This window comes from Macaca nemestrina, chromosome 9 (assembly GCF_043159975.1).
Source record: "Macaca nemestrina isolate mMacNem1 chromosome 9, mMacNem.hap1, whole genome shotgun sequence".
Lineage (NCBI taxonomy): Eukaryota > Metazoa > Chordata > Mammalia > Primates > Cercopithecidae > Macaca > Macaca nemestrina.
Genome location: NC_092133.1, coordinates 121,370,293 through 121,396,990, shown reverse-complemented (window position 1 = coordinate 121,396,990; position 26,698 = coordinate 121,370,293). Strand labels below are relative to the sequence as shown.

The following is a 26,698-nucleotide window of genomic DNA, read 5'->3' as shown; positions in this document are numbered from 1 at the left end:
CTAACTGGTCAGGAAATATATAAAATACTAAAATAGGGCAAGTTACCTTGAAAAGGATGTAAGGCATACCTGTGGCTGTGGGCATCAGAAGGATGGTGGCTCTTGGGTTATTGTAAAGAGGAGACAGGTGATCTGATGTCAGGTGGAAATGTGTAACTCCAGATACGAATGAGTGTAACAAATCACGTGCAGTGAAGTGAGGTGCTGGAGATAATCTGAAGTGTGGGTGTGTTGTGTTTCCCTACACAGCTCAGTTCAGTTCACCTAATGTTCCTTGCAGACCAAAGGGCACACAAGCAATGTGAAAAGTGCATTATGCTCAAATTATTCTCCAATACAGTGTTCCCCAATCTTTTTGGCGCTAGGGGCTGGTTTTGTGGAAGACAGTTTTTCCATGGACTGGCAGGGGGCTGGGGGGGATGGTTTTGGAAAGAAACTGTTCCACCTCAGGTCATCAGACATTAGTTAGATTCACATAAGGAGTGCTCAACCTAGATTCCTCGCATGTGCTGTTCACTATAGGGTTCAGCGCTCCTATGAGAATCTAATGCTGCTGCTAATCTGAAAGAGGTGGAACACAGGCGGTAATGCGGGCCAGCTTCACCTCCTGCTGTGCAGCCAGGTTTCTAACAGGCCATGGACCGGTACCAGTCCATGGCCCGGGGGTTGGCATCAGTTGCATTAGAAGAAAAATGAGTTATCAAAGCAAGTGCTGTAGACAAACTGTCTGTGTGAACCTGGCACCAAGTGGAATGCCGTAAGTCTCCTATCCATCAATGGTATCCCAAGGAAGTTTCAAAAAAATGCTGACACACATAGAACTAAGGTGTATGAAACCTAAAAACAAAACATATGACTTTATAGGATATCATGGAAGAGATTCTTTTCCTCTACTTGTTCATCTTGCAACAAAGTCGATTGTGTTGTGAAACTCTGTTATTACTGGCAATTCCCAAACGGAAGGCAAGGCTCTAGAAACTAAAAAGATACAATTCCATTTTTATTTCCTCAAGGATTAGCTAAAGACACTGTCAGGACCGAGTATTTAAAATGTGTTTGGAACAGACAGACACAATTGGGACAGAGGAACAAAGGATTCATCTTGTGAGTCATCAAAAGTGCTTTATTTGTAAAGCCCGGTTCATGACTAGAGTGTATTGTTAGCACTAGGAGATAACAGGGCAAACGTCCTCACTCTGTCCAAATAGTTTATCAACAGAAATAAATGACAGACTGTTATAGACAAAAATAAAAGCATTCTGTAAACTTCTAAAAGCATATACAGATTGGCCCCAAGGAAATAGTTACTCCAATAATGTATGTGTACCTTATCTTTACTTCAGGGTCTCACGGCTGTAGTCTCGGGTCAACCACAACAGGACTTCAGAACACAAAAACTCATCTGATGCCAGAATGAACAGTGCAGGGAAAAACCAAATCACAGTATGGATTACTTTAAATACATAAAATACGAATTTGTACACTGTTACAGTGGTGTTAACATTGTCTGCTGAGGATAACAAATCTATGTAGAATCAGTAGACAGTACGGGGAGGGCATGACCGCTAGCTTCCAAAGACTGAACGAGATCCACATACACTGGGCACAGCTGCAATCGGGAGAGCCCTGAAGTAAAGTTCCTGGAAAAGGCAGTACGGCAGGGAGATGTGTTGAGTTGCAAGTAAGAATTAAAGGGTAGATTTTTTTTTTCTTTTCTGAAACTGCCCACAAAAATCATATCATGTTTTAAACAAGGAGTTTCAAAGGCACGGCCGTAGCGCAGCATATAAGTGGATAACCTACTCTAAGCAAGATTAATATTTAAGCTCAACGCCTTTTGGAAAATGCAGGAGAGTTGGTAGATACATGATCTAGGTTGGAAATCTATAACTTGATTAAAAACAGCACAGTTTAGGGCAATGAACTTACATAAACCAGACTGGGGTGAAATCTCTTTTTAAAAAAATCATTAGGTTGATAAATGTACATTTGGAGGAAAAAAAAAACCTTTTCCTTTTATTGTGAAAGACTGTCTACCGTGTACTTTGAATAAAACACTCACATAAAAACATGACTTCAGGATGTCTCAAAATATGACAAACATTATTTCACCTACACTGTTAAGTGACTTTACATGTAAACTTCAAAAATCACACGCTGTACATCAAATTTTTAGATTCAAAAGATATCCCTGTTTTCCTAATAATGTAAACAGTAAAACTGAGGGTTTCAGTTAAAGGGATAATTCATAACAAAATCCCACTGTTGAAACAATAGTCAAACATAAACATCTTATAATTCAGATCTGCATTCGGTAACGGAGAATTCGGAGTTTTGATGCTTTGCTGGTTTCCCACAGTGGGAGATGTAGATACCATTGCCCCAAACTATGCACTTTTCAGGTAAGCTTTACTTTATTTTGTAGCATTAATTCCTATATTGCAAAGTAAGGGTGTAACAATGAATGCTCCAGGCAAGAAAAGAGAAGTAAGCAGTTTTCCTGGACATATTGGCCGAGGTGAAAAATGTATAGAGAATCACTGGGGCATCAGCTGCTTGTTGGAGGGGTGGGGGCTCTGAACACCAGGGGGTCCTGACAAGGCTGGGGCCAGAACCCTGAACCAGTACACACGGAGACGCCAGCATTCTTCCGTCCAGTGCTGGGGGCTCAGGTTACCAGTGTTAGGGAGTGTTTGCGTGCGGGGTAGAAGTGGAACATTCGCTGTAGGTTTTTTCCTTGGAATCATCATTATTATAATAATCATTATTATCTTCATTATTCTGAATACTGTCTCACATCTTTCAACTCAAAAAAAAAAAAAAAACAAAAAAAAAACCAAAACTGATCCACAGTTTGTCGCGTGATGCCAACACGGGTGCCTGACATGCACTTCCTTCTCCCCTCCCCAACACGTGTGTTCACTTGTTCACTCATTCTGACCAAAGTGGATCTGTTTTAATTTATGACTTTTAAAATGCGCACACACTCACACCCCCCACACATATACACAAAGTCAGAAATAGCTAGAACGATGCTGGGAAAATCAGGTAGCTGTAAAGCGAGTAGCCCCCAAATCAGTCATCTTGGCCTGAAGATGTAAACAAGGAGGTTTGCTTCCTGCAAGATGAGTACTTCACTGAGTTTGGTTTTCATTTTTCTTACACTGAAGCCACCTCTGTCCATCTCATGTTCATGTCCGTCCGAGGCAGCGCAGGAGGTTACGTCAAGATGTGGCCAATAAAGTCCAAAAAGCGCTTTGAATACTGTTCTGGGTTCACGGTGGAGATCTCCGCGCCAGCCTGGGCAGTTTTTAAGAAAGGAAATACTGATATAATATTTGATTTCCCCAAATTATTACTCAATATCTACAGCTATTTCCAACGGCAGCTGAATATACAGCAAGTAAGTTTCAAACCCATGCAGTCTCTGCTCTGAAAAACATCACTCAAAATATCTTGGCGCTTGTGGTTGAATAATCAAGGTTCTTAGGAATCTGTGTTAGCAAATGAGACAAAGGGCGACAGGAGCACCAGATGCTACCACACACACCGGGGCTGTTGCAACTCACAAAAAAATCAAATGGGCCACGTTCGGGATGCTACTGTCAAACAGTGGAACTGTTCAGAAGCCACGGAAACGATACATTATACGTTTCAGGAAGGCAGACGGGAGCCACCTTGAGAATGACATCAACATTTGGCGAAAGGGAAACCTTAATGACAATGACTTAAAGCCACATTATTTCTCCAGGACCCCCTTGGTTTCGGACAGAGGCGTCCAGCTCAGTGCTCAGACATGAGGGGCAACCGCAGCAGCCACAGGTTCCGGGACAGCCGCCCCCAGCCCATTCCCTGCACCATAACCAGGTGATGGCTTCCCTCTGCAGCAGCACACGGGGTGCCACTGCTCCCCCTGCAGAGAGCCAGCAAGCCTGGCCCCTTGCAGAAGCCCAGTGGGGGATTTTTCCATTATGAGATGCAAGGTGCAGGCCAGCACACTCAAGGGAGCCACTGGCCAGTTTCCTGGGCTGCAAAGGGCAAGATCAGAGTTTTGCTAAGTGAGCAGGTGCTGTTTTCAGACACCCATGTTCACGGGGGAACTTGTAATATTTCCAGGCCTGGGCTGCATGGAGGAGCCCAGGCTCCAAGGCAGGGAATGGTCCCCAACAGCAGCTTAACACAGCGTTCCTTTGCTGAGAGTAATATTTTCTTCTTGTAAACTACCTGTGATTTTATGCCATGTGTCACACTATGGAGGCAAACTGGTGGCTTATAGGGGGATGAATGTGGAACCATATTGGCTAGGATACACTCCACCTTCTGAAGACCCTTCCCTCAGCCTCCTGAACTGGCCTCAGAATGAGGGAATGGGGTAGTGCACCTGGTACAGACATTTGTTTAAAAAGGGCACTCAAAAGTTTCTGTTGGGTGGAAGCCACCAGGCACCCTTGCTTACTGACGTGCTCTGCATACAGCAGGAATACCATAGCTATTGACAAGGTGACTGAAATACTTCTTTGGCAAATAGAATACGGTGTTAGGCTGATTTCTGTTTTAAAATAGAAAAGAAGAGGTTTCAAGTGAGTTTTTGGTTCTGGCGAATCTTGGTTAGCTCTACACAGTCTGTGGGAAGCACCTCTCCTTCCAGGGCCAACAAACCAGGGCATACATTCATCTGTGTGGGGTGGGCTCTATGGCTTTCAGGACCTCTGCAAAACAAAGATGGCATCCTGCAATACAAGCAAGAACTCGGCGAGCTGTAAAGTTCGGCCAGGCAGGAGGGGTCTGCAGGCAAGGTAAGGGGATGAGCATGAACACAGAGCAGCGGGGGCTGGTCCTCGGGAGGAATCCCATCCCTACCATTTCCTAGTATGAGGCCCTGGCAAGTTACTCCTGAAGCTGTCTTCCTCAGTTTCTCCAACTAACAAAAGCAGGTACACTAGTATCTCTTTCATAGGCTTCTCATGGGGGATTCAATAGCTTAACATATGGCTAGAGCAGTGAAAATTCCCATCAAGCACATTAAAGGTGAGTAATTAATATTATGCAACTTTGATCTTGCACTCAAAAGATTTCTGTAGTGGAAAAATACAACTCACTGTGAGAAAAATAGAATCCTGTATACTTTGGAAGTGTCTTAAGCAGACAATCATGCTTCAGGTTTGAACATTTCATATTAAAACACTGCATTATATTCTTGCGCACTTTTGTCTCTGGAACATTTTTCAAACAAAAATAATTTGTATGACATCCTAGTGATGCGCATGCCTGTCAGTGTCCCCCACGTGTAAAAAGAAGAGATGTTCGTGTTTAAGTGACTCGCTGCAAGCCACAGGGAGCTGTGGTAAGACCAGGGGTGAGCAGTGAGCATTTGCGGATTCTGCGTCTTATGCTCAGAACATGACTTGCCCCCAGGGAACAAGTGTCACTAAAGGGCTTTGAATGGCTCAGTAGAAAGCAGCTCAGTGGCAGAAAGGAGTGATCCCTGAGTTACAGGCCACACAGAGGAGTCAGGAGAGGGAGACGAGGAAACAAAATGGAGATACTCACGCCATGTTTAACAGTTTTTGCAGCATGGGCAGCTTTCTTTTTTGCATCATAATGAGTAAGGATGTCAATAATTGCCATGAAGTACACCTCCTTCCTAGGCGAGTCTGCAGAGACAGGAGAGCAATGACTGTGGGACATGTGACACCACCAGGGCCAGCATCGCTGCTGAGGGAGGGAAGGAGAAGTGAGGCTGGAAGGAGGGGATTCAGCGGAAGGCGGATGGAAGGAGTCCACAGACAAACTCCATACCACTCCTGCATATCCTGACTAAACAGACAGCTTGCCTCTCTGACCCAGTCCCCCTCCAATTTAAAAACAATAACAACTAAAAACATCATAGCAACAGTGGAGAGCCAACGGTGGAACGGAGTCTTTTTTTATTATTAATTTGCATTTTCTTTAATGATTGTGTATTGCTTTGGTGTGAAGAAATATGCTATTTAAAAATACCCTATAAAACAAGAAGAACTAATTATGTGCATTAATGCTTTTCTACCATTTGATGTACTGTTCATAATTCTCATTGAATATAGTATCAGAACTGGATAAAGGCATACATCTACTCCAATGTCTATTTTCTTTTTTCTTTTTTTGAGACCGAGTTTTGCTCTTGTTGCCCAGGCTGGAGTGCAATGGCACGATCTCGGCTCACAGCAACCTCTGCCTCCTGAGTTCAAGTGATTCTCCTGCCTCAGCCTCCCGAGTAGCTGGGATTACAGGCATGCACCACTATGTCCGGCTAATTTTGTATTTTTAGTAGAGACGAGGTTTCTCCATGTAGGTCAGGCTGGTCTCAAACTCCTGACCACAGGTGATCTGCCTGCCGTGGCCTCCCAGAGTGCTGGGATTACAGGTGTGAGTCACTGCGCCCAGCTACAATGTCTATTTTCTATCCATTTCCAAAAATATGAACAGTAAGAAAAGTACATTTGACTAATTTTCTGTGTTGAAGAAAACATTTTGGTGAGCAAAACAGAAACAGAACAAAACAGAACTCACATCCTCAGCTGATATGCCATTTGAGATAAAAAACAAAAAACCGATGAGCCACAGTTTTTATTATTCAAAAAACAAGAAACTGTTTTTATCCTATCACGAAAATATTTTGGTTTTGTCATGGATAAGTTGCTAAGGTAGGATGTAATATTCAAATAACTGGTGCACCCAATCACCTGGATACGGTGGATTAAGATTTATCTGACTCTAGGGAAGAGGCCACAGGCCTGCCAACTGGGGAGGACAGCAGAGCCAGTCTAGGCAGCAAATCAGATTCCCACCCCACACACACGGCCCAGCTTCACACACCCTTCACATCCCTGAGAGGGAGCGCGCTGGTGGTGATGACAAGAGGACAACCTAAGGGTCACAGAGGACCACATGTGTGTTCCTTAGATTCATGATGCTTTTGACTTAGATAAAAAAGATAACTAAGCAAAAATGTATTAGTATTTTAAAGCATTTCTGGTGTTTGTGTATGGGTGCATATGAACATGTGTTGTATGCCAGTGTGTATGTGCATATGTACAGGTGTGTTGTATATGTATAGTATAGTTTGTGGTTTTGCTGTTTCCCTCAACATCACAGAATTCAAAGGTCCAATTGCCTTATGTTTCATCACTGAGATCACGGTTACCTTTAACATATTCTTGTCCTCAAATCCATTTCTTTGGAGTTTGGAGGATGAGTGCTGCCGGACAGCACCCTCATAACTGGGGTAGTGATTCCTGGTAGATGACAAGGCCAAAGTCAAACCACTTCACATGAAAAAGGGTCCACAGTAATCAAACTTACTTTCATGGCACTTAATTCCATAGACGTCGATGTTCGGATCGAACTCCCCGGGAGCCAGGGGTGGTGAGCTGTTCAGTGTATTCCCGGGGCTATCTGGGGGGGTCCCCACCGGGTGGGTGCCGTCGCTCTCACCCTCCTCCTCCCCGTCGTTCTCCTCACACTCCACTTCCTCCTGTTCAGCTCTCTCCACATCGTGAATTCCCACCAGCAGACTATAGTCCATGAGCTTCAGCTGGGCCAGAAACTGGGGACAGAGGAGACAGGGTCAGTCAGCCACACCTTAAACATAAAAGTCAACGTTTAAAAAAAGGAGACAAGCTCGGGTGACACCCAGAGGGAAGGCTGCAGGGTGGGGCAGCAGAGGCGCCCGGTGCCTCCTTTATGGATGTTCTTACACTCCGGAGTGGAGCCTCACACTTCAGGCTGGCTCAGAGCTCGGGCCATTTTCCCTGGAATGCCACACTGGAGGCGGAGAGGCATGGATCTATCACAGGGTGGCTGGGTTTCACCAGAGAGCAGGAAGCATGACCAGTGAGAGATGCAGAGAGAGACTGGGAGGGAGAGCAAGTTCCTTCCAACAATTAAGACAGGCTAAGGGGGAAACCCAGGCACCTCCCAAGTAGCTTCCAGCGGAGTCTCTTGCTGTGGTTCGGGAAAGCACCTTGGAATTCAGCACGCTCTGCGGCTGCGGAAGCGATCATTACGCTGTTGCAAATAAGTAAAAGCAAAGGCACTGTGTCCACCTCTAGTGAGCAATGCAGTCCTGTCCGGGTCTACAAGGTGCTTTCCACCAGGCCCCACACACCCAGGATTCCTGTCCTCCCTCTCCTCCTCCAGCCGCGGCTACAACATAATGTGGGGGCAAGACCCAGCTCGTGTGTTTGGCTACTCCTGTCTGCCCAGTTCTTTTTTGACTTTTCAGATCACGATTTCTTTTTGTTTCCCTTTTCTGATTTGAGACCTTCAGCACAACGTTCCAATAATGCCATAAAATGTGGACGGTTATGCTGACTGAAAACAGTGGCAGCCCGTCTGTGGGCTGGACCCAACTGGCTCCCCTGGCCCCGTGGCTGGCTGGCTCTGCACAGGGTCCTGTTCCACTGTGACCTTGGGCTCGGGGTCCAAGAAGGTTCACGGTCCTGGCTCTGGAAGGACTCAGCGCCACCTCACTAGGGAATGCAGAGTGGCTGAGCAGCCTCTGGGCTACGCTGATAGAATTTAGGAAGCAAATGTCCTCATGCAAAGGGCAAGCAGAGAAAATCACAGGTCTTGAAGTTCTGGCTAAAAATGAAATCAATTTGTTGAGCCCCGCAGAGCCATTTCTCCTCAGCCTGCTGGGAAGGAGTTTTGTCTCGAAACTGAATGAGAAGCCCTGATTCCTTATAGATGAGGAGAGGACCCCTGGGCACAGGTCTGTCCCACTCTCCAGCTGGTTCCCAGTGCCTGCAATTCTCCATCAGCCAGCATCACGCTCAGCCCCGCAAACTGGCCAGAGCTCCCACTTTGCAGCCTTCCCACCAGGAATCCCCCCGGGGCCAGCTACATCTTCCCCATTTGTTCCGAGCTCAGAAAATAGAAATTACACAAATCTTACACTCAAATATTTAAGCAAAGTGGGAGAGACCTGTTTGTTTAAAAAGAGAGGCAAACCCCTCGTGGAAACAGCATGGGGCTCCTGCGTTCAGCTTTCTGGGTCCCAGAGAGGAGAGGAAGCCACCGCTCATCCCCCTGGCCTTTCCCCAAACTCCCCCATTACAGTAAACATGAGAACCAACTTTCCACTTGCACCTCCCTCTGCCAGATTCCTTTCCAGCATCCTGCTCTAGAATCTCGGCAGCTGCCAGGCTGTGGGGAGAAATCTGCAGTGGTGGAAGGCTCACTTGAGTCCTCCACCAGCGCGGTGAAGCCAGCCAGGGAGCTGGGTCTCGGGTACAGCTCCGCTGTATATGGGCCTGTGGATTGGAAGAGAACTGGGCACTCCAGGGTATAGAGACAGGTGACAAGATCCAAGGCAGGGGGCAGGCTCTCCGTGTGAGACAGCAGCCAGATTCAGCAGCTGGACGAGAGTGCAAGGATTCAAATCCAAGGAGGGGTGAATTCAGGGCCCGTTCTGAGCCCGCACTCTCTGCTCTGTATCAGCTACTTCTGGAGGCTGCCTGAAAGCAGCTTTCCCCTCTCCTTTCGCAACCCTAGGAGGAAGGTAATGAGTTAAAATCAGCTGGCATCGGAGGAGGCCCTCCACACGTGACTCGGCGCTGTGGGTCTCTGGACAACCGGTTAGGTGGTCAGCAGCAGCACGCCTGGCACCGCTGTGATCATGGAACCTGCTTCCCCGTCCCCGTCAGAATGCCCTGTGGGCCTGGGGTTTCAGAAGCCTATTTGGAAAATACTGCAGCGTAAGTACCCAGTCTTCTCCAACGCTTGAGGGGTGTGTGGGGGGGGCACTCATGGTGGGCCCACTTCTCCCTGCCCTGTTGTTCCAAGGCCTCTGGGCTCCTGGAGGACTAGGCCAGGGTCTCCTTCGCCACCTCCGCTGCCCCTCCCAAGCCTAGCATGGTGCCTGGCTCTGCTCCCTGGATCTACGGCTTCCCTGGCCTCCCTCCCTACACCTGGAAGCCTCTCTGGAGCCAGGCCAGGCCTTGCTCAGCTTGAGCAGTGACAGGGAAGAGGCCCCCCCTCCTGCCCATCCCTGCTCCCTCTGGGTGCTTGGAAGGTCCCTGTGAAGTGGCAAAGGCTGACTGGTGCCTCAACCTCCCCTCCAGTCCTCTGCAAAGGGCACAAGTTTTCAAAATGTGAACCTGATCACATCCTGTTCTGCTTAAGACATTTCCATAGTGCCACGTTTCTCACGGGGCACAAACAAAACTCACATGGTCCAGGAGGCCTGGATAGCTTGGCCCCATCCACATCTGGAGCCCACTTGAGCCCTGCTCTGCCCGCTTCCTGGGCTTCTTCCCTGTGGGCAGGTACTTCCTCCTGTGCCTTCAGGCCTAGCGGCAGGGCACCACACAGAGCAGCACAGCCCCGGAGTCTGGGTGTTTAGGGCACCGTACACTCCCTCCCCAGTGGCACATGGCCTCGTTGCACATTCATTTTGCTGGAGTATTTGAAAACTTCTCTCTTTCCCAAGCAAGGCAGCCTCTCAAAAGGGGCTCTAAAGTTTTGGCTTTCACTGCATTCCCGACTCCCAGCAGGCAGAGGGCTCAGGAAAGTATGCGGCACTTGTTGGACAAGAGAATAGGCTGCCTGCTACTTTATCCCTATCTGTCCCCCCAGCTCTCCCTAACTGTCCCCAACCTGCTTCCACCAGGAAATAACTACTAAAGGCAAATACAAACAACAAAGCAACAACAGAAAACCTTTCTGAGGCTGCATGAGGCAACATCTCTCGGAAGGAAGCGCAAGGCGACCATTTAATACGCTTCCCTTAAGAGGAAGGTCTACGGGCTGACCTTCAAGTGTGTTTTAGTTACAGAAGTCGGGGCTGTCTGCGATTAATTTGCCAAAGGGCAGGGAGGGAAGGGGACAACTGGGATTGACCAGCCGCACTCACCATGGTGAGCCTTCAGGGCTCAGCCTCCCCTGGCACCCCATCTGGGCTCCTCGCCACACTGGGCAGCCCAGAGTAATTTTCCTGGGCCTCAGGCCTGTGGTCAGACTGCTTATTCTCATCTTCCAGTGAGGAAGAAATAAAGGTGCAGTCAACTCCTAGCACAACCCAAAAACCATCAGTGATGAAAAATGTATCTCTAGGTAAGAAGCTCAGTGATGAAAACTGTATCTTTAGGTAAGAAGCTGTTCTAAGGCACCCAAGAAGACTGAGGAAATTGCAGTCGCAATGGGTATTGCACATGTTTTCTTTTTGTTTAAGAGATGGGATCTTGCTCTGTTGCCCAGGCTGGAGTACAGTGGTGTGATCACAGATCACTGTAGCCTTGAACTCCTGGGCTCAAGGGATCCTCCCGCCTCAGACTCCTGAGGAGCTGGATTACAGAGGTGCACCACCATGCCCAGTTAATTTTTTTGTGGGTGTGGGGGAGACAGAATCTTGCTATGTTGTCCAGGATGGTCTGAACACCTGGCCTCAAGTGATTCCCCTGCCTTGGCCTTCCAAAGTGCTGGGATTATTATTCATGTTTTCAAATCTCTGAGACTGAGGTGGAAATGGGAAAAACCAAGTATGGCACAGTGGTGAAAAGGACAGGCCATGCTGACAAGGGAGGCCCATTCAAGAAGCAAAGAGCAAGTCTGATTCGGCCTCTCGCTAGCTCCACGCTTGACGAGTTTGCCTCCTGGATCTTCAGTCATTCTGACTTTAAAATGGGACAATGCCACTCACCTCACAGGGGTGGGGAAGAATTAAGATAATGAAGCTGAGAGAAAGAATATGGTGCCTTGCACAAAATAACGGAAGCTGTGATTTATAACTGTCAATGTTGTTTTGATTATGGTAGAAGTCTTCTTAATATCAAGATTTCAAATTTAAACAGGTTTCAGTTTGTGGACCGGGGGAAAAAGAACCATATGGAAAAGTCCGTTAATTCATGAGCTCTGATCTTCACATCTTAAATTTCTTTTTGAGACAGGGTCTGGTTCTGTCACCCAGGCTGGAGTGCAGTGGTGTGATCATGGCTCACTGAAGCCTCAAACTCTTGGACTCAAGGGATCCTCCTGCTTCAGCTTCCCTAGTAGCTAGGACCACAAGCATGAACCACCATATCTGGCTAATTTTTACAACTGTTTGTAGACATGGGGTCTCTACAAAAAGCCTGTTGCCCAGGCTGGTCTCAAACTCCTGGGCTTAATCGATCCTCCTGCCTCAGCCTCCCAAAGTGCTGGGATTACAGGCATGAGCAACCACACCTGGCCTCAAATTTTATTTTAAATCTGATCTGAGGTACAGTGAATGAAGTGTGGCAATAAATCCGAGATTTTTGTTAGAGAAAGCTGTGGGCTGGAAGCGTGCGGATGGAGAGAGAAGACAGAAAGGGAGTGCGGGCTTCACTGTGGGGTCAGCTTCCGGCTCACTGCAAGAACACAATATATTTGTTCTTTATTTTTTAAGAACAGAAGATTTCAAAGTGTGAAGATTTTTCAGTCTTTAGGTCCCCTGCTTTTCTTCCTTTCCAGCTTCTCACAAACCACCTGCTAGACCTCAGATCTGCCTCTTTTTTCCCTCCAGAATATCCCTTCTCATCTAATTCCTTAATAATTGATTCCTTGCTGTGACAAATCTTTGAGCTAGAATCTTCCTCAAGATCTTTGCGAGTCTAAGATTATCCTCACAATGGTTTCCAGTTGATTTATTTATACTAACACACTGTGTTCTACCACATCACCATCTCCCAACATATCTGTGAAGTAGAATTAAAATGCCAGTCAACCCTGTTTAACAGTTGTATCTTACCACTTGTTAAAAATTATAATACTCCTTTGGAGCCATTATCAGAAAACAAAGCCTCCACTGTGCTCTCACAAGTATTTTTAACTTGTGTTTATGTCAAAGTAGTTAAGTACTGTGCCTTCTGAGGGCCTGATGCCCCAGTCTGAATTTAGAAGCTTTGTGCCTTTGAGCAAATTACATACCGTCTCTGGGCTCGGCTTTCTCATTCATCAAACTAGGGTAGGGGCAGGACCACTGTCAAGGGGCTGTTTTGAGAATGACAAGTAACACTGACTGCATGGGAAGGACTTGGGCTTGATGTGCTCCATAAATGGTGCCGCCCATCCCACTACTCCCACCACCCTATCCCCTCTTACCCATCTCCATGGATGGGGGGCTATAAACCTCGGACAGCTGAAGTGCCCTGCGATGGGTACTCCTGGATGCCACAGAGGGACAGCAGTTTTGCATCATGTGAGTCAATGAGAGGAGAGACCAGGGCTGATTCTTGAGGGCCGTGATCAGAGTTGACAAAACACAAGGCAGAAGGAAAAAGTGCTTGTCACTCCTCATACACCAATTTGTGTGTGTGTACGCATGCGCGCAAAGACTCACATGTGTTTAGTTACGTGCAAAGCTATGTGGATGCAAGTACCCAGCATGGCACAGGAACAGAACGGGCTTCAATGATAGAAAAACAGCAACTAGAATCTCATATGAAAACTAGTTTTCCTAAAATCTAGATTTTTTGAGCTGTAATACACTCAGATCTCCTACTTGAGGCATTAAGGAAAAAGAGTAACAACAACAACAAAACTGTAATGAAACTCCAGCGGGTCAGTTAGCTAAATTAGAAAGCATGGAACTGAAGGAAAAAGGAAACTCAATTAAATTCTAGCCTCATTATCAAGATCAGATGTCAAGCTACTTCACCATAATTACCTGCTTAAAAATTTAATGATGGTTCTGCATTAATTTCAAAACTAAAGGCACTTATCAGCTATTGAGAATATTTTTAAATGAAAGAATGTTTTATACCTGCCTCCATTTCAATGAAACAGCTAAGTGCTTGAGCCATGTATGGGATTAGGCTATGAGTCCTCTAATCAATGGTATTATTAGAGACAACAAAAGAGCTAAGAGGATCCTTCTGTAATTCAACTATAAATTTAAACTGCTTGAGTTACATTATTTCTGGAGTCTAAATATCATAGTGATATACTGCCAACGGAAAAAAAAATGTTTGATAGGTCACAGATAAGCCTAATGGCTACTTACCATAATCGCTAAAACAATATTCTTGTCAGTATCAAAGATTTGCTGATTAATCAATAAAAACCCAAAAGAGTATATTTACTAAGGACACTTATCAGTTGGATCAAATAGATCCCAAAGCAAGGGGGAAATGCTTAACTAATACATTTTATTAATAACCACTGACAACTGAGGAAAACAAAACATTCCTTAATGAAAGACTGGAGGAAAATGTTACAAGAGAAAACCAAACACTTGTATCTCTGTTTGAAGTAGATGCTTATAGGCTAAGCACAGTGGCTCATGCCTGTAATCCCAGCACTTTGGGAGGCTGAGGTGAGAGGATTGCTTGAGGCCAGGAGTTCAAGACCAGCCTGTGCAACATAGCGAGACCCTGTTTCTACCAAAAAAAAAAAATTCAAAAATTAGCCAGGCACTGTGGTGCACGCCTGGAGTCCCAGTTACTATGGCGGCTGAGGTGGGAGGATTGCCTGAGCTGGGAGTTCAAGGCTGCAGTGAGCTATGCTCATGCCACTGCACTCTAGCCTGGCCAACACAGCAAGACCTTGTCTCTAAAAACAATGGCAACAAAAAAGTAGATGCTTATACCCTTCACAAATAACGAACATATAGGTTCTAATCCAAGTGTGTATACCATAAAGGTTAAAATAATGAAAAAAAATTTATTAAACTTATTTATGGTCTAAAAATATTAAGTATTAATAACTTAGTCTGAGTTTCTTGTAATAAAAAGAACTGTTAGAAGAGTAAAAAGAAATTATACTGCTTCTGCCTTCATGGGAAATACAAATGTATGACAGTCATTCTCTTTGGCTTTAGTCATTTTCTTTCTTTTCTTTTCTTTTTTTTGTTTAATGACATGAAAAAGACAATCTTCCCACAAAGCCTCTAAGTAGCAGCCCTGTACTGGTGTGCCGGGAAGTGTACATAAATGAATGAAAGCAAGAGCTAAGAAAACCTTAGTTTAGTAGCTGCCTAAATTCTAATTCCCACTGCATTGTTTTGTAACTCAACGAAGTCCAAGAAAATAATCTTTTTCCCTGGATTTATTTATAAAAGACTTAAATGAGCAAATCCAATGGAAAAGCTGCAATGCCTTTATCATAAACTAAATGACAGGAAAAGGTACATTTTAAATGTTTAGAACAGTGTTTTAAAGCAAAACTCCATCATTATGGACTAAAGCCCCTTGGACACTGTTTTATGTCTCTCCACTGTCCCCTATGACCTACTGTCCCAAGCTGCCTCTGTGCTAGTCCCACGATGTGTAAGGGGCCTCACTGGGGCCTCATGACATGGTTCGTGGTGACTGGTGGAGATAAGAAAGCATTAAGTGATCCAGGCTATGTTTACCAGCACTGACATGTGTTTTAGAGGGGAAAGTGCCAAGACTCTAATAGTGACTGAACATTTGTTTTTGAGATGCTCTGCTGGTTGACACAGAGTCTAGTACTCCCCTGGCCCCTCCCAAACTGGCTGGTGTGGGCAGGTCAGTCTTCATGGGCCATTCCAATACAGAATACAGGGGCCTGGGGCCGGGGATTCCCAGCACATGACAGCAGGTGCTTGCTTGTGTTTGGTGCCTAAATGAGAGGGCTGCTGAACTGGCATGTGTTTGCTTTAAACCAGATCATGTAACACGAGACACTTTGGTGTCTGACTTTAGAGTATATAGGTTTTTGCCTTGATTGCAGATTTAAATAGATGGTTTAAAAAGCTTCTAAAAACCAACAGGGCTGATATTTATACAATTAGTATGGCCTCTACACTGACTGTTCTTACCTCAACATCCTTCTTTAGTTTTTCCAGGAAGACCTTCTTGTTGTTGTCATCAATATAAATCTTTTGGCCTTCATTAATGAAATCATTATCTTTCAGAGTTGGCAGTTCTTTGGCCTATGAGAAAAAGAATGACAAAGAAGCTTGAATAAAACCTAAAAAAACCACAAACACCTTCCAACCCTGGACATTGAGGTTTGCCTCGTTCACCACCACAGGGGTCTTAACCAAACAATAAAATAGGAGAAAACCTGATTACCACCGGGGGGCGCCAGTGAGCTGCAACCTCTGGACGCATTCCCCGGAGCAGTGGGGTGGGGGTCAGGCAGACTCCATATTATAAGGCTTTTTGTAACACATTTCATGTTTTTCAGAGGAACGAACCTGACTGCTTTCTTAGATTCACTTTCTTACAAGAAGTCTTCTAGGTATAGAATTTGTATTCTTGGAATATTTTCCCAGGAACAACTCCATCCCTCCTCCCACCTTTGGGTAGCCGTTGCTTGGCTCACATTACAAATAACATATCTTGTCTCAGAACAGCCCCATCCATAATCATATCTACTTTCTGCACCACAGAGAACATGTGGTCCGAGGTTAGCCATCTGCCCTTCCCAGCCTTCCTGTTCACCACTCCAAGAAGGAAATTCTCTTCTCATTTGGACAGTATCAAAGAAAAAAGGTCTTCTCTTAACATAAACGTATTAAGATGAGAGTTCTACCTTTTACAAATGAACAAAAGGGTGAGCTAACAAGTAAACTGCACTTATACCAACCAACACAAAGCAATGGGCGACTATTAAAACATGGGTCATGAGCAGAAAACACTGTAGCTTGTATTGCAGCAAACAGAATATAGGCATATAGTTTCAAAACTGTGGATTATTCTATTTAACTTTGTACAACCTGCATTCAGTACGAGCTCCAAATCTCCCACCCCTTTCAGCTAACCATAGCTTGTTTATTTCAGCAGAAAGAATCCAATGTCATGCACTGCCTTTCCCTGTATGTTGATGAATCTGGAAGGGTCCTCTTTTCCGTAGGTGTGAACCAAATGAAAACAAAATAATCCAAGGAAACAACATGCTTTCCTTCCTGGCTCCGGCACTGTTCCTCCTCCCTCCTTATTCAGAGCAACGAAAGAACGCTCCCTGGGTCCATCTCCTGAACCTTTCACATGCTCGAACTGCTCACTTCCCCTCTTATTTATAAAGTATAGACATGCATGTAAACATAGTCACACCTATTTACACCCACACATATGTAAATAAACTATGCATTTCTAAATGAGTCACTTTGGCTACTAACTTTGAGAAAGTTTTAACAGTTTTGCAACTTTGAATTAGATAAAACCACAATCTTTATAAGCCAAATAGAATTATCCTTACAAAGCAGGTACAGCAAGGCCCAGAAATGTCAAGATTAGATTCAATAAGCAGTTACTGAGTGAGTCAAGTACAAAGACACAAACATGAATGGCCACAATTTCTGCTGTAAAGGAGTTTGTAATCTCATATGGGAGAATGATATGAAAGCGAGTAGGTAGAAAATAAAGCAGGATGTGTACGTGAGATGTAAAGATAAATACTAACATTCCGGGGGAGGATAATATAATTTCAAACACTTTTATGCTGAGTTGAGTCTTTTAAGACATGAAAACGCAATGCCATTCTTCACAAAATTTTACGATGCGCCTGCTAGACTAACCCCCTAAGTCTGTCATTAATAATTTTAAAATAAGGCAATACACGCACCCCTCACTCCCACAAACCTCGAATGTGAAGACTGCGCAATATTAAATGTTTGAGCTCATCACACTAGATTACAAGGTTTCTCTCCTATTAGAACTGTAAACATAATGAAGTTTCACCAAGAATGAAATGCAAGGTTCTGAGGTTTAACAAAACTCAGAGGGCAATGAGAAGACAAACACTGCCCAAAATAGAAAATTGTAAGCACGTTAGAAAAAAGGGTTGAAGCCAGACCTACACACAAAAACAGGAGATGGAGAAGGATCGTAATTTTCCAAGCAGACACCTTGGGTATTTTTCTGTGTCATTATGTGTTGGCGATGGGAGGTGTGTGGGTGGGGGTGTTAAGGATTATCTGCCTCAATTCCACAACTCATTTTATATGTGTAAGAAAAGAAGGGTAGAGGGTGTTTTTTCTGGTCTTGTATAAATGTGAGAAATCTGAAGGCAGAGATGACAGACCCCAGACAAGGCAGTAAATTACACGCTGGATGTGTGTTTGTAACACAAGTCACATTAATGAAGATGAATGCCACTTCAGGTTCACCCCAGCAGAATTACCTCATGTGACAGGGAAAGTATAATCCTGCCTCATAAAACTCTGGACACCCTGTACTCTGTGACTAAGCTGACTTGTGAATTTCACAGGCACTAGGGACGTATTTAGATTGGATCAAGTTCAAAAAAGGGCACCCAGATTGGCTAAAAGACTTAAGGGCTTATTGAAAGGATCAAGAGGCAAAGGCGGGTCCCGGCAGGGCAGCTGCCAGCATGGAATCTAACACTAGTCTATAGATATCAACCTTCCAAATGCTTGCTGCAAGACAGAGTGCTCGGGGCATGAAGGTTTTGGGGTCATGAATCCTGAGGTTGCAATCCTGGTTCCACCCCTTGCTTGCCAGGGGCCAGGGGCCAGGTTCCCGGACCTCTCCAGCCTGTTTCCATAGATGCAGAAGGGGGAAAACAGCGCCGCTGCCACTTGCAGCCGTCTTAGGCACCCTGCTTAGCACTTCGTGTGTGCCATTTTATTCACATCTGTCATCTACCTTTAGTCTTTGCAACAACCTTAACTATTATTCTTATTCGCGTTTTACGTTCAAGGAAACTGAGATTATGCAATTTAACTAAGGTCTCCCAGTTTGCGGAGTGATGAGCTGAGATGGGAACTTCAGCCATTCTGCTGAGGTAGAGTTGTGCTGAGAACTCAACCAGAAACCATGTGACAGATTCAAATAGTGAGTGGTGCTTGTAATCACCGTCACCACCCCCATCACCATCACTGTGGGCATGTAACAAAGCGCACGGATTTAAAATGGCTATTACAGGGTGAAAGGCTTTTTTTTTTTTTTTTCTTTAACAAAAGTTTAACTGTTTTTATTAAGAACAAGATAGGCTAGGCATGGCAGCTCGCACCTGCAATCTCAGCATGCTGGGAGTCTGAGACAGGAGGTTCACTGGAGTCCAGAAGTTCAAGACCAGTCTGGCTAACATAGTGAGACTCCATCTCTACAAAAAAGTAATGAAACATATGAGACAGGCATGGTGGCGTGTGCCTGTCATCCCAGCTACTTGGGAGGCTGAGGTAGGAGAATCGCCTGAGTCTGGGAGGTCAAGGTTGCAGAGAGCCATGATTGCGCCACTGCACTCTGGCCTGGGTGACATAGGAAGACTCTATCTCAAAAACAAAAACAAACAACAACTACAAAAAGATAACAAAGGTTAAGTCACCTGACAATGATTCACTCTCAAGAAAATCTTACTGCTTAGCTTTTTAAAATTTCAATATATCCCTCTGATAATGAGCAGTGCTCATATTAGAAACATCTTTTTTTTAAAATGTGGAAAACTATACTATGATTTAATGAACTTAATAAACTCTTGGTGTAAAACTGCCTACAAAGATGACGTCTGCAGAGCAGCAGAAAATTAACTGTGGGCAGCGACAGCTTAATGTAGCAACAGATTCTACCCTTTGCTTTTAAACACTGGATTATTTGCACTTCGAGTTTTCCAAGCTTGTAGTCACTGGGTCTGGTTCTTTAATGAGTGTCTTTGATATCTTTTCTAGTTCAGTGCAGAAACAGCCAGAGGGTGGAGGAAACCCCCAGGGTTAACTAAAGACAGCTCAGAAATGCTTCTTAGCTGTGGACTCTCCCAGGCCGGCTTCCAGCCAGCGGTCAGCAACCTTTCTGAAGTGGCGGCAGGCCGAGTCTTTATTTGTTCTGAATTCAGCCCTGGCCAGTTTTGTGGAGATCAGAGCCTCTAAGTAAGGCGGGGCGATTGCTGTACGACTCTCTGTACTTGCTGGGAGGGGTCGAGGGTATGGGAGGGAACTACTCTTCCCCACCCCATCCTCCTCCGTGTGTCCAGTCCTGAGCTGGGACTCCTGCCCGAGTGGGGGGCCCCAGAGCTGCCCCAAGGCCCTGGCCAGCTGAGGCCCCGTGAGTCAATACAGGCCAGCGCAGAGCCAGGCTAGCATAGGCAGGACTGTTTTCTCTCTTGCATGAGGTAATCTGCTGTGGTGGGTTGGATTCCAACTGGCATTCATCTCCGCTAATGTGATGTGTAAATGCACAAACACAGCCACAGGCATCAGCAGAGGGACACTGTTCCCCTGCAGCCTGGCTGTCCTGCTTCCCGTTCGGATAAAATGAGCCCTTCGCTGTCATGTGGGGTGATGCCCGACCCCAGGTCGATTTGGCATGGCTCAGGTTTCCATGTAGGAGAAAGAATGAAGCCCGTGGTTATGAGAACACACTGGATCCAGGCTGCCTGGGTTGTAGCTCTGCAACTCCAATTATTAGCTATGTGACTCTGGCAAGTTACCTAACCTCTCTGTGGTTTGGTTTTCCATCTTTAAAAGGGGATCTGCAAACATAGGGTTGTGAGGATTGCATGAGTTCACACATGTAAAAAGGCCAAAATGGTGCCTGCCACAGTGTGTTATACACAAACGTTGTTACATGCTAGTCACGTTCTCAAGTAAGGCTTATGGATCTAGAAAAAGCTCATCGCTGATCAATCCAGAGCAAGATTTTTTTTTTAAAAACTATATTGGCATATTTAACATTTTAATACTAGCTGTGATGTTCTGGGCCAGTTGCTTTATCTGCCCAAACCTCAGTTTCCTTAATTATATAACGGGAAATTAATAATACTGCACCTACGTAATAGGGTTAGTGTGTAAATCAAATGACACAAAGCACATAGTGCCTGGCAACAACAACTTGCTATGTTTGTTTCTTCTTTCCCAACTTTCTAATAAAATAGGGTCTTTAAACTTAGGATATCTTCTAGTTGATACCCGGATGATTAAAAAAAAACCAATTTATGATGTCAGTAATCTAAACCTGGGGTGTCCAATCTTTTGGCTTCCCTGGGCCACACTGGAAGAATCGTCTTGGGCCACACATAAAATCAATGAACACTAATGAGAGCTGATGAGCCTAAAAAAAAAAAAAAATCACAAAAAAACTCACGTTTTAAGAAAGTTTACGGATTTGTATTGGGCCGCATTCAAAGCTGTCCTGGTCCCACGCAGCCCGTGAGCTGCAGGTTGGATAAGCTTGATTTAAACGATATTTAAAATTTCCTTGGTTTTTAGGTTTTATCTGCTAGTTACAAACATGTCACATGAATTATCTACATACTGCCTTCAAATTTGGAAGACACTTTCGTTACTGCGCACTGCAGACAAACATACCATACATGAGTGCAAGGTTAATATTTCATTTCACTACACAGGACACACGCGGAACACACAGGGTACATGAGACAGGATGCATCAAAGGTGACACGGCCCGAGGCTGACCTCCCTGCCTTGGTGGCTCTAGTTCCCTACTCTGCTTTGCAAACCTCAATTGTGAATTCTCCTGGCTAGAAAAACCTCTGTGATCACCTGCAAAAGCTATTCCTAGTAAGAAACCTCACTGAAAAGACCTTTTTTAAAACTGAAACCCAAATGAGAGTAAAATGATCCTATCTTACAATAAAAATTGGACTGGTTAAATTCCTGAAGAAATAATCTGCAATTGATGATATTTATTCAATATATGAAATAAGATGTAATGATTTTACATATCTGGCCAAAGACAACAATTTGCTGACTTTTGTCTTACCTTAATTTTCCATGGGTTAGTTTTTCTTAGTGAGCACATTATAATAGTGGGTAATTTAGTGCATGCTCTTTTGCTGACCTAAAGCAAAAATCCACAAGCTGAAATCTTAGTAGCCAGAAAATATAACCAAAATACTAGGGAACAGTGAACTCACTCCTAGGGAGCAGTGAACTCACTGGGAACATTTAGCTTGCTATGAGTTGTAAAAAGAAAATTTATTATAAACATTTGTGTATATATAATACATTTATTACAGACATTTCTTCCTCATTTTGAAAAGTTTTTGGCTTTTAAAGCACAGCATCACAGGCCTCAGCAAGTCTACTGTAAGTCAACAGTAAGAAACACACTGTGTGATAATACAGGTCATGGTCAAAAATAGTTTGTGTGTCATTAAGACACAACATGAAGGTGAGAAGTGAGATGCACACTTGGCTGAGTCACAGCCTGAAGATAACCAACACATGCGTAAGGCTTTCAGTGTATAAAAGCCTCTCGACAGAATTACTTGTTCCCTAGGGTTCAATAAAAGATATAAATGATCTCTAAGGACAGATTTGGCCACAGGGTTGGGATTAAAAAAGGGAAAACGTATCAGGACAGTTATCAAGTTTAGAGCCCTCATTTTTAGAATTTCTAAACACAGGCCGCCTTTTAGCAGAGACCTGTGGTATAGAAATTACAGAATTCCACGAGAGCAAAGGAGATGCAGCACTGTTTGCTTCCCAGAACTGCTAAAAAGGAGCTAAAAAGCAACACCTAAAAAATTCCTGCTTAATATTACTTATTTACTACTTCTATGCTTAAAAATTCCAAATGACTAAGAACATTTGCAGAATCTCCAAAACCAAAACCAAAACAATGTGTTTACCAAAAGGATTTAAATGCTTATTTGTTTCGAGTGGGAATTAACTCATTTGTGTATGTATATATGTGCTTATTTCATTAGGTTCCGTGATTTCATGTATAAATGCTGTCATTCATACGGAGTTTAGCAATATTGGGTATTTTAAGGTTTAGTAAAGCCAGAAGTTATATGAAATTTTATTTTAGTGAGATTTTTTAAAAAACTATCTTTTAGATGACAAAAATTTTTAAAAATCACAGATTTCAAACTATAATTTGAGTTCTGTTTAAAGTTATGTTTCAAACTAAAGTATCATTGGATTTTGAATGATCATTCTAAACTTTAATTATACAAGAAGAGAGAACTGTACGGGGTAAATGGCCATTAATAACTGGAAATAGAAAATACATGAACCTAAAACGCACAGAGCAAGAATCTTTATAATATAGAGCCAAATTTTCATTTCAGTCTGGATGGAAACCTTACTGGGAAGAAGAAATGCAGCCAGTCACACTTGAGTGTCTAATGCAAACAGGATTTTGGCACTAGGTTTTAATGCAAGGGATAATACATACCATAGTACTCTGTGATTAAAGGACTCGTATTTCAGAATGAAATGAATTTTTTGTTCGATATGCTCATTTGACAACCTATTTATTTATTTTTTAAGTCTAATTGTAAGCCTCAATGTCAAAGACTGCTGCCGGGTGTCCTTTTGATGCGCTGTTACTGTGACACTCAGAGCTGAATGCTCAACATAAAAAATACGTAGCAATTATTGTTTTATATTAGAACTGCTTGTGTTCCTGATTTACTTGTTATTCCAAGCTCACCCAAATGAAAATAAACTTGCAAAAAATAAAACCCCTTTCGCTGTGCTTGCAAAAATCTTCATAAAAATCAGAATCTGTGGAACTGAAAACATAATGCACAAGTATTTCTATAAGGGGAGGAATTTTAGGTAATCCTTATGTTAGAGCTAGGATAAAAATAATTTGATGGAATAACATCATATGTGGTATCAATTTTGGGGTAATAAGAGATGCTAGGAATTTATAATAAAATCAGTTCTGCTTCTTGGAACATCGAAGCCACAAATTTGATACATGAAAAGGCAAATTAGTGGATACGGAGAAAGTTCATACAGAAGTAGCATAGAAAAAGGGTGGTTTTGCACAAATAGTACATATACCAACCTTCTTTAACTACATAAGTAGAATGTCTATACAAGTTCATGGTTTGAGAAATGATCTAAGAGGTCATTAATAACTTCTAATTTTCACAGTGAAAACAGTGAGAATGTGCACATCTGTGACTAATATCCAGATGTGAACATTTTATAATTTTTATTTTGAATCTGTTTATGTATGAATGTGGAAAGAAAATATACCTCAACATACTTGTGAAACAGTGCTGTAAGCAAGCCGCGCAAAACTGGAGAAGCGCTATTGTAATTTTGTAAGTTACAACTGTGAGGGCTGGCAAAACCTAGCTGTTGGCAATTTTCCCTCAGGCTAATATGTAAAAGGTGAAATTTATTCCTTTTTTAATACTGTCATATTTTATGACCACAACTCTATGTGGTGATGTCAAAGGTGACGGTTTGGTCTTCCTCTGCAAACTGGGATATGACAGCTGAACTGCATACAAGACCTACCAAATAGGACCTACAGGATGGGTTTGTTCCAGTTTTAACAGAAGATTCTGGTGCGCAGATGTCTATGGTGATAATCTAAGAAATGTCAAAGGCTGAACACTCAAGGAGTTTGCTGACTCCTCTAGATTTCTGGTTTAATTCTAATATGTTAAACTAACATATTAAAGATCACTATTTAATTAAGAATTATACATCTGTAGCAGCCTGGCTTAAATTCAGACCACATGCTAAATTTTAGAAGTCTTCTCTCCACCCCAACTTTTTCTAGAACCAACTAAGAGTTGTTAGCTTAAAAACATTCCCATATCTAACAGCACTGCTCCACGTGTGCTTGGGATACTCTGAGTTGATTTCATTCCAGTGACATAAAAATTAATCTGAGGCAAATGAGAGCTGATACAGCACCATAAGCCATAAGTCATAAAGCCCTGAGGACTTTAATGCTGTCATCTGAGTGAAAATCTGGAAAGTGTTCACAAGAGTCACTGCATGTGATCCTCTTTTTGTCACGTGCCATTCTTACCAGTTAAGAAAAATTCTAAATGAAGCTTTAAAACTTCATTCCCAGAACACCCCTCACGGTTTACATGGGGGGTTCTTATCTATATCTGCTGAACAGAACATTTTTTTCCCTATCAATCATAGCAATCACCTTAATCTACATATATCTGCAACAGAGATGATGTTAGTCATGGTCAGGCCAGGACTTCTCCAAGTGGGGCCAACTGCTGAACCACATCTCTGAAGGAAGATCCAGGAAAGCTTCATTTGAAACAAGAGATTCTCACCAACACTAAAGCATGAGGACCAATGATGCAGGCAAATCCTTTAATTTTACAAATGAGGACAAAGTCAGATGACCTATACTCAAACCCCATTAATGCAGTCCTGTGCCCCCAGGGCTGGGACTCAGCTCCCCTAACCCTCTGTTTGGAGTCCTTCACCCGAATCTCCCTTTTATAAACTGTCTCTGGTCCAGAAGGTGGATGTTAGTGGTGCTGCCTTTAAGGTCTGAGAAAGAAGCCCTGCTTCTGCCCTAATGGGCAACTTTCCCCTGCACTTTGGGTAGTAGGATTGGTGTCCATAACTAACACTGGCTGGCAAAGGGGAATGATTCCCTTCCATCTCGGAAGAAAAGGAATTTTACAGAAGGCGGTTAAAGCATTAGCTGAATTGAGGGCCTAAAAAGCTTGACAACCCCCCTTTAACCGATGATCCGCCCACAGTGGAAAAGGAGGCACTTCTTAGCTGAGCGGCAAATAAAGATTTCCAGAAGGATACACTGCTGTGCTTTTGTGTCACGTTTGGGGAGCCCGCCACCCTGGCCACCTCGCTTCAACGGCAGCCCAGATGACCAGATAGAGGTAGTAATTAATTATAATCTGTTACAATTTAAAGACCACAAAAGAAATGCTGAACACTGGTTTCGAAAAGCATTTTTAGATGTAAGGGTATTAATGATTAATCCTCTCAAACCCTCAGTTGGTAATAGGTAAAATGTCGGAGACGGTGACAGTCACTTAATTGCTGGTGCAATTCACAGTGCCTGAGAATCGACAAGGCGGCTTTTTGTAGCCCATTATCAAAGTGTCAACAATGATTATTGCCAATATAGTTACACAAATGCCAATTGCAGGGCAGCTGTTTTCTTTCAAATGGGTTTCAGAAAGAAGGCTGTATGTTAAAAGGAATCTTCTTATTGTGACCCTACGGCTCCGTTACACACGCTTTACTTTACCTAATAAAATCAGACATGACTTTTGAGAAGAACTGTGCAGGATGATGAACAAAACGCATATTTGTGTAAATCCCCAGGACTCTCTCTCTCAAGAACATGGCTTTTTAAAGAGTCAGGTCAAACCCCCCAGAAATCAAGTGAGTCCAGTTATGTTTTCTTTTACTTCCCTAGGTCCCCTGCTGAGTCGCTCGCTAGCAGGCAGCATGCTAAGACTGTCATTTGTAAAAAGCAGCCTGCTCGGCTATAATTACTAATTTGATGTCACACTGGAATTGCAGCGCAGCTGTGAAAAGATCGACCACCAGGGAGGTTCGCATTTCTCTGTCTCATTTAGAGGAGGCGAAACTGCTGGAGCCATGAATGGGAGATGCCCTTCCATTAAAAAGGAAAGAATTAAAGAATAAAACAAGTCATAGCAGCTGTCAGAATTTGACAATGGTTATTTTTTTTAAAGCACTGTTCTGCTCTTAAAAAAAAAACCTCAAGACATCTGTACATGCATGTTCTGAGACTTGTTGCCATGAAAGTGATTCCATTGTTAGAATATAACTTATTTCCTTCAGTTCCATCTTCATGATTATGCTAATACAAATCACACTAATTACATGTCAAGCTAAAATCTAAGGGATGGGACTTGTCTGCACCTATATCGCTAAATATTTGAAATGACAGTTTCAAAACTTGTCATCAACAAGTTAAAAGTATGGAAAATTAAAACAGTTATAATGACTCATGAAAGGAAACCTGGGAAGAATAAGAATTGAGATTACTAATTAAGCTATGTCACCAGAGATTCTCTCTGCAGATTT

At 43.5% G+C, this 26,698-nt stretch overlaps 2 protein-coding genes across 4 annotated transcripts in view; both read right to left on the bottom strand.

Moving 5' to 3' along the window:
- Nucleotides 1-1,102: 1,102 nt before the first annotated feature.
- The window catches only part of LOC105480038 (phosphatidylinositol-5-phosphate 4-kinase type 2 alpha), a 177,162-nt gene continuing 151,566 nt past the window's right edge, over nucleotides 1,103-26,698 (bottom strand). For all 3 annotated transcript variants that reach the window (XM_011738478.2, XM_011738476.3, XM_071070392.1), the window contains 4 exons: nucleotides 15,782-15,895; nucleotides 7,342-7,585; nucleotides 5,551-5,654; nucleotides 1,103-3,300 (listed from right to left, as the gene is read on the bottom strand). In XM_011738478.2, coding sequence (XP_011736780.1) covers nucleotides 3,220-3,300; nucleotides 5,551-5,654; nucleotides 7,342-7,585; nucleotides 15,782-15,895 — 543 coding nt within the window. In that variant the 3' untranslated portion in view covers nucleotides 1,103-3,219. The remainder of the gene's footprint in view (nucleotides 3,301-5,550; nucleotides 5,655-7,341; nucleotides 7,586-15,781; nucleotides 15,896-26,698) is intronic.
- Nucleotides 15,902-25,029, bottom strand: LOC139356279 (uncharacterized). The gene is given in 4 exon segments (XM_071069780.1): nucleotides 15,902-20,145; nucleotides 20,148-20,355; nucleotides 20,880-20,975; nucleotides 24,940-25,029. Coding segments are annotated over 4 exon segments (885 nt in total). The 3' UTR covers nucleotides 15,902-19,654.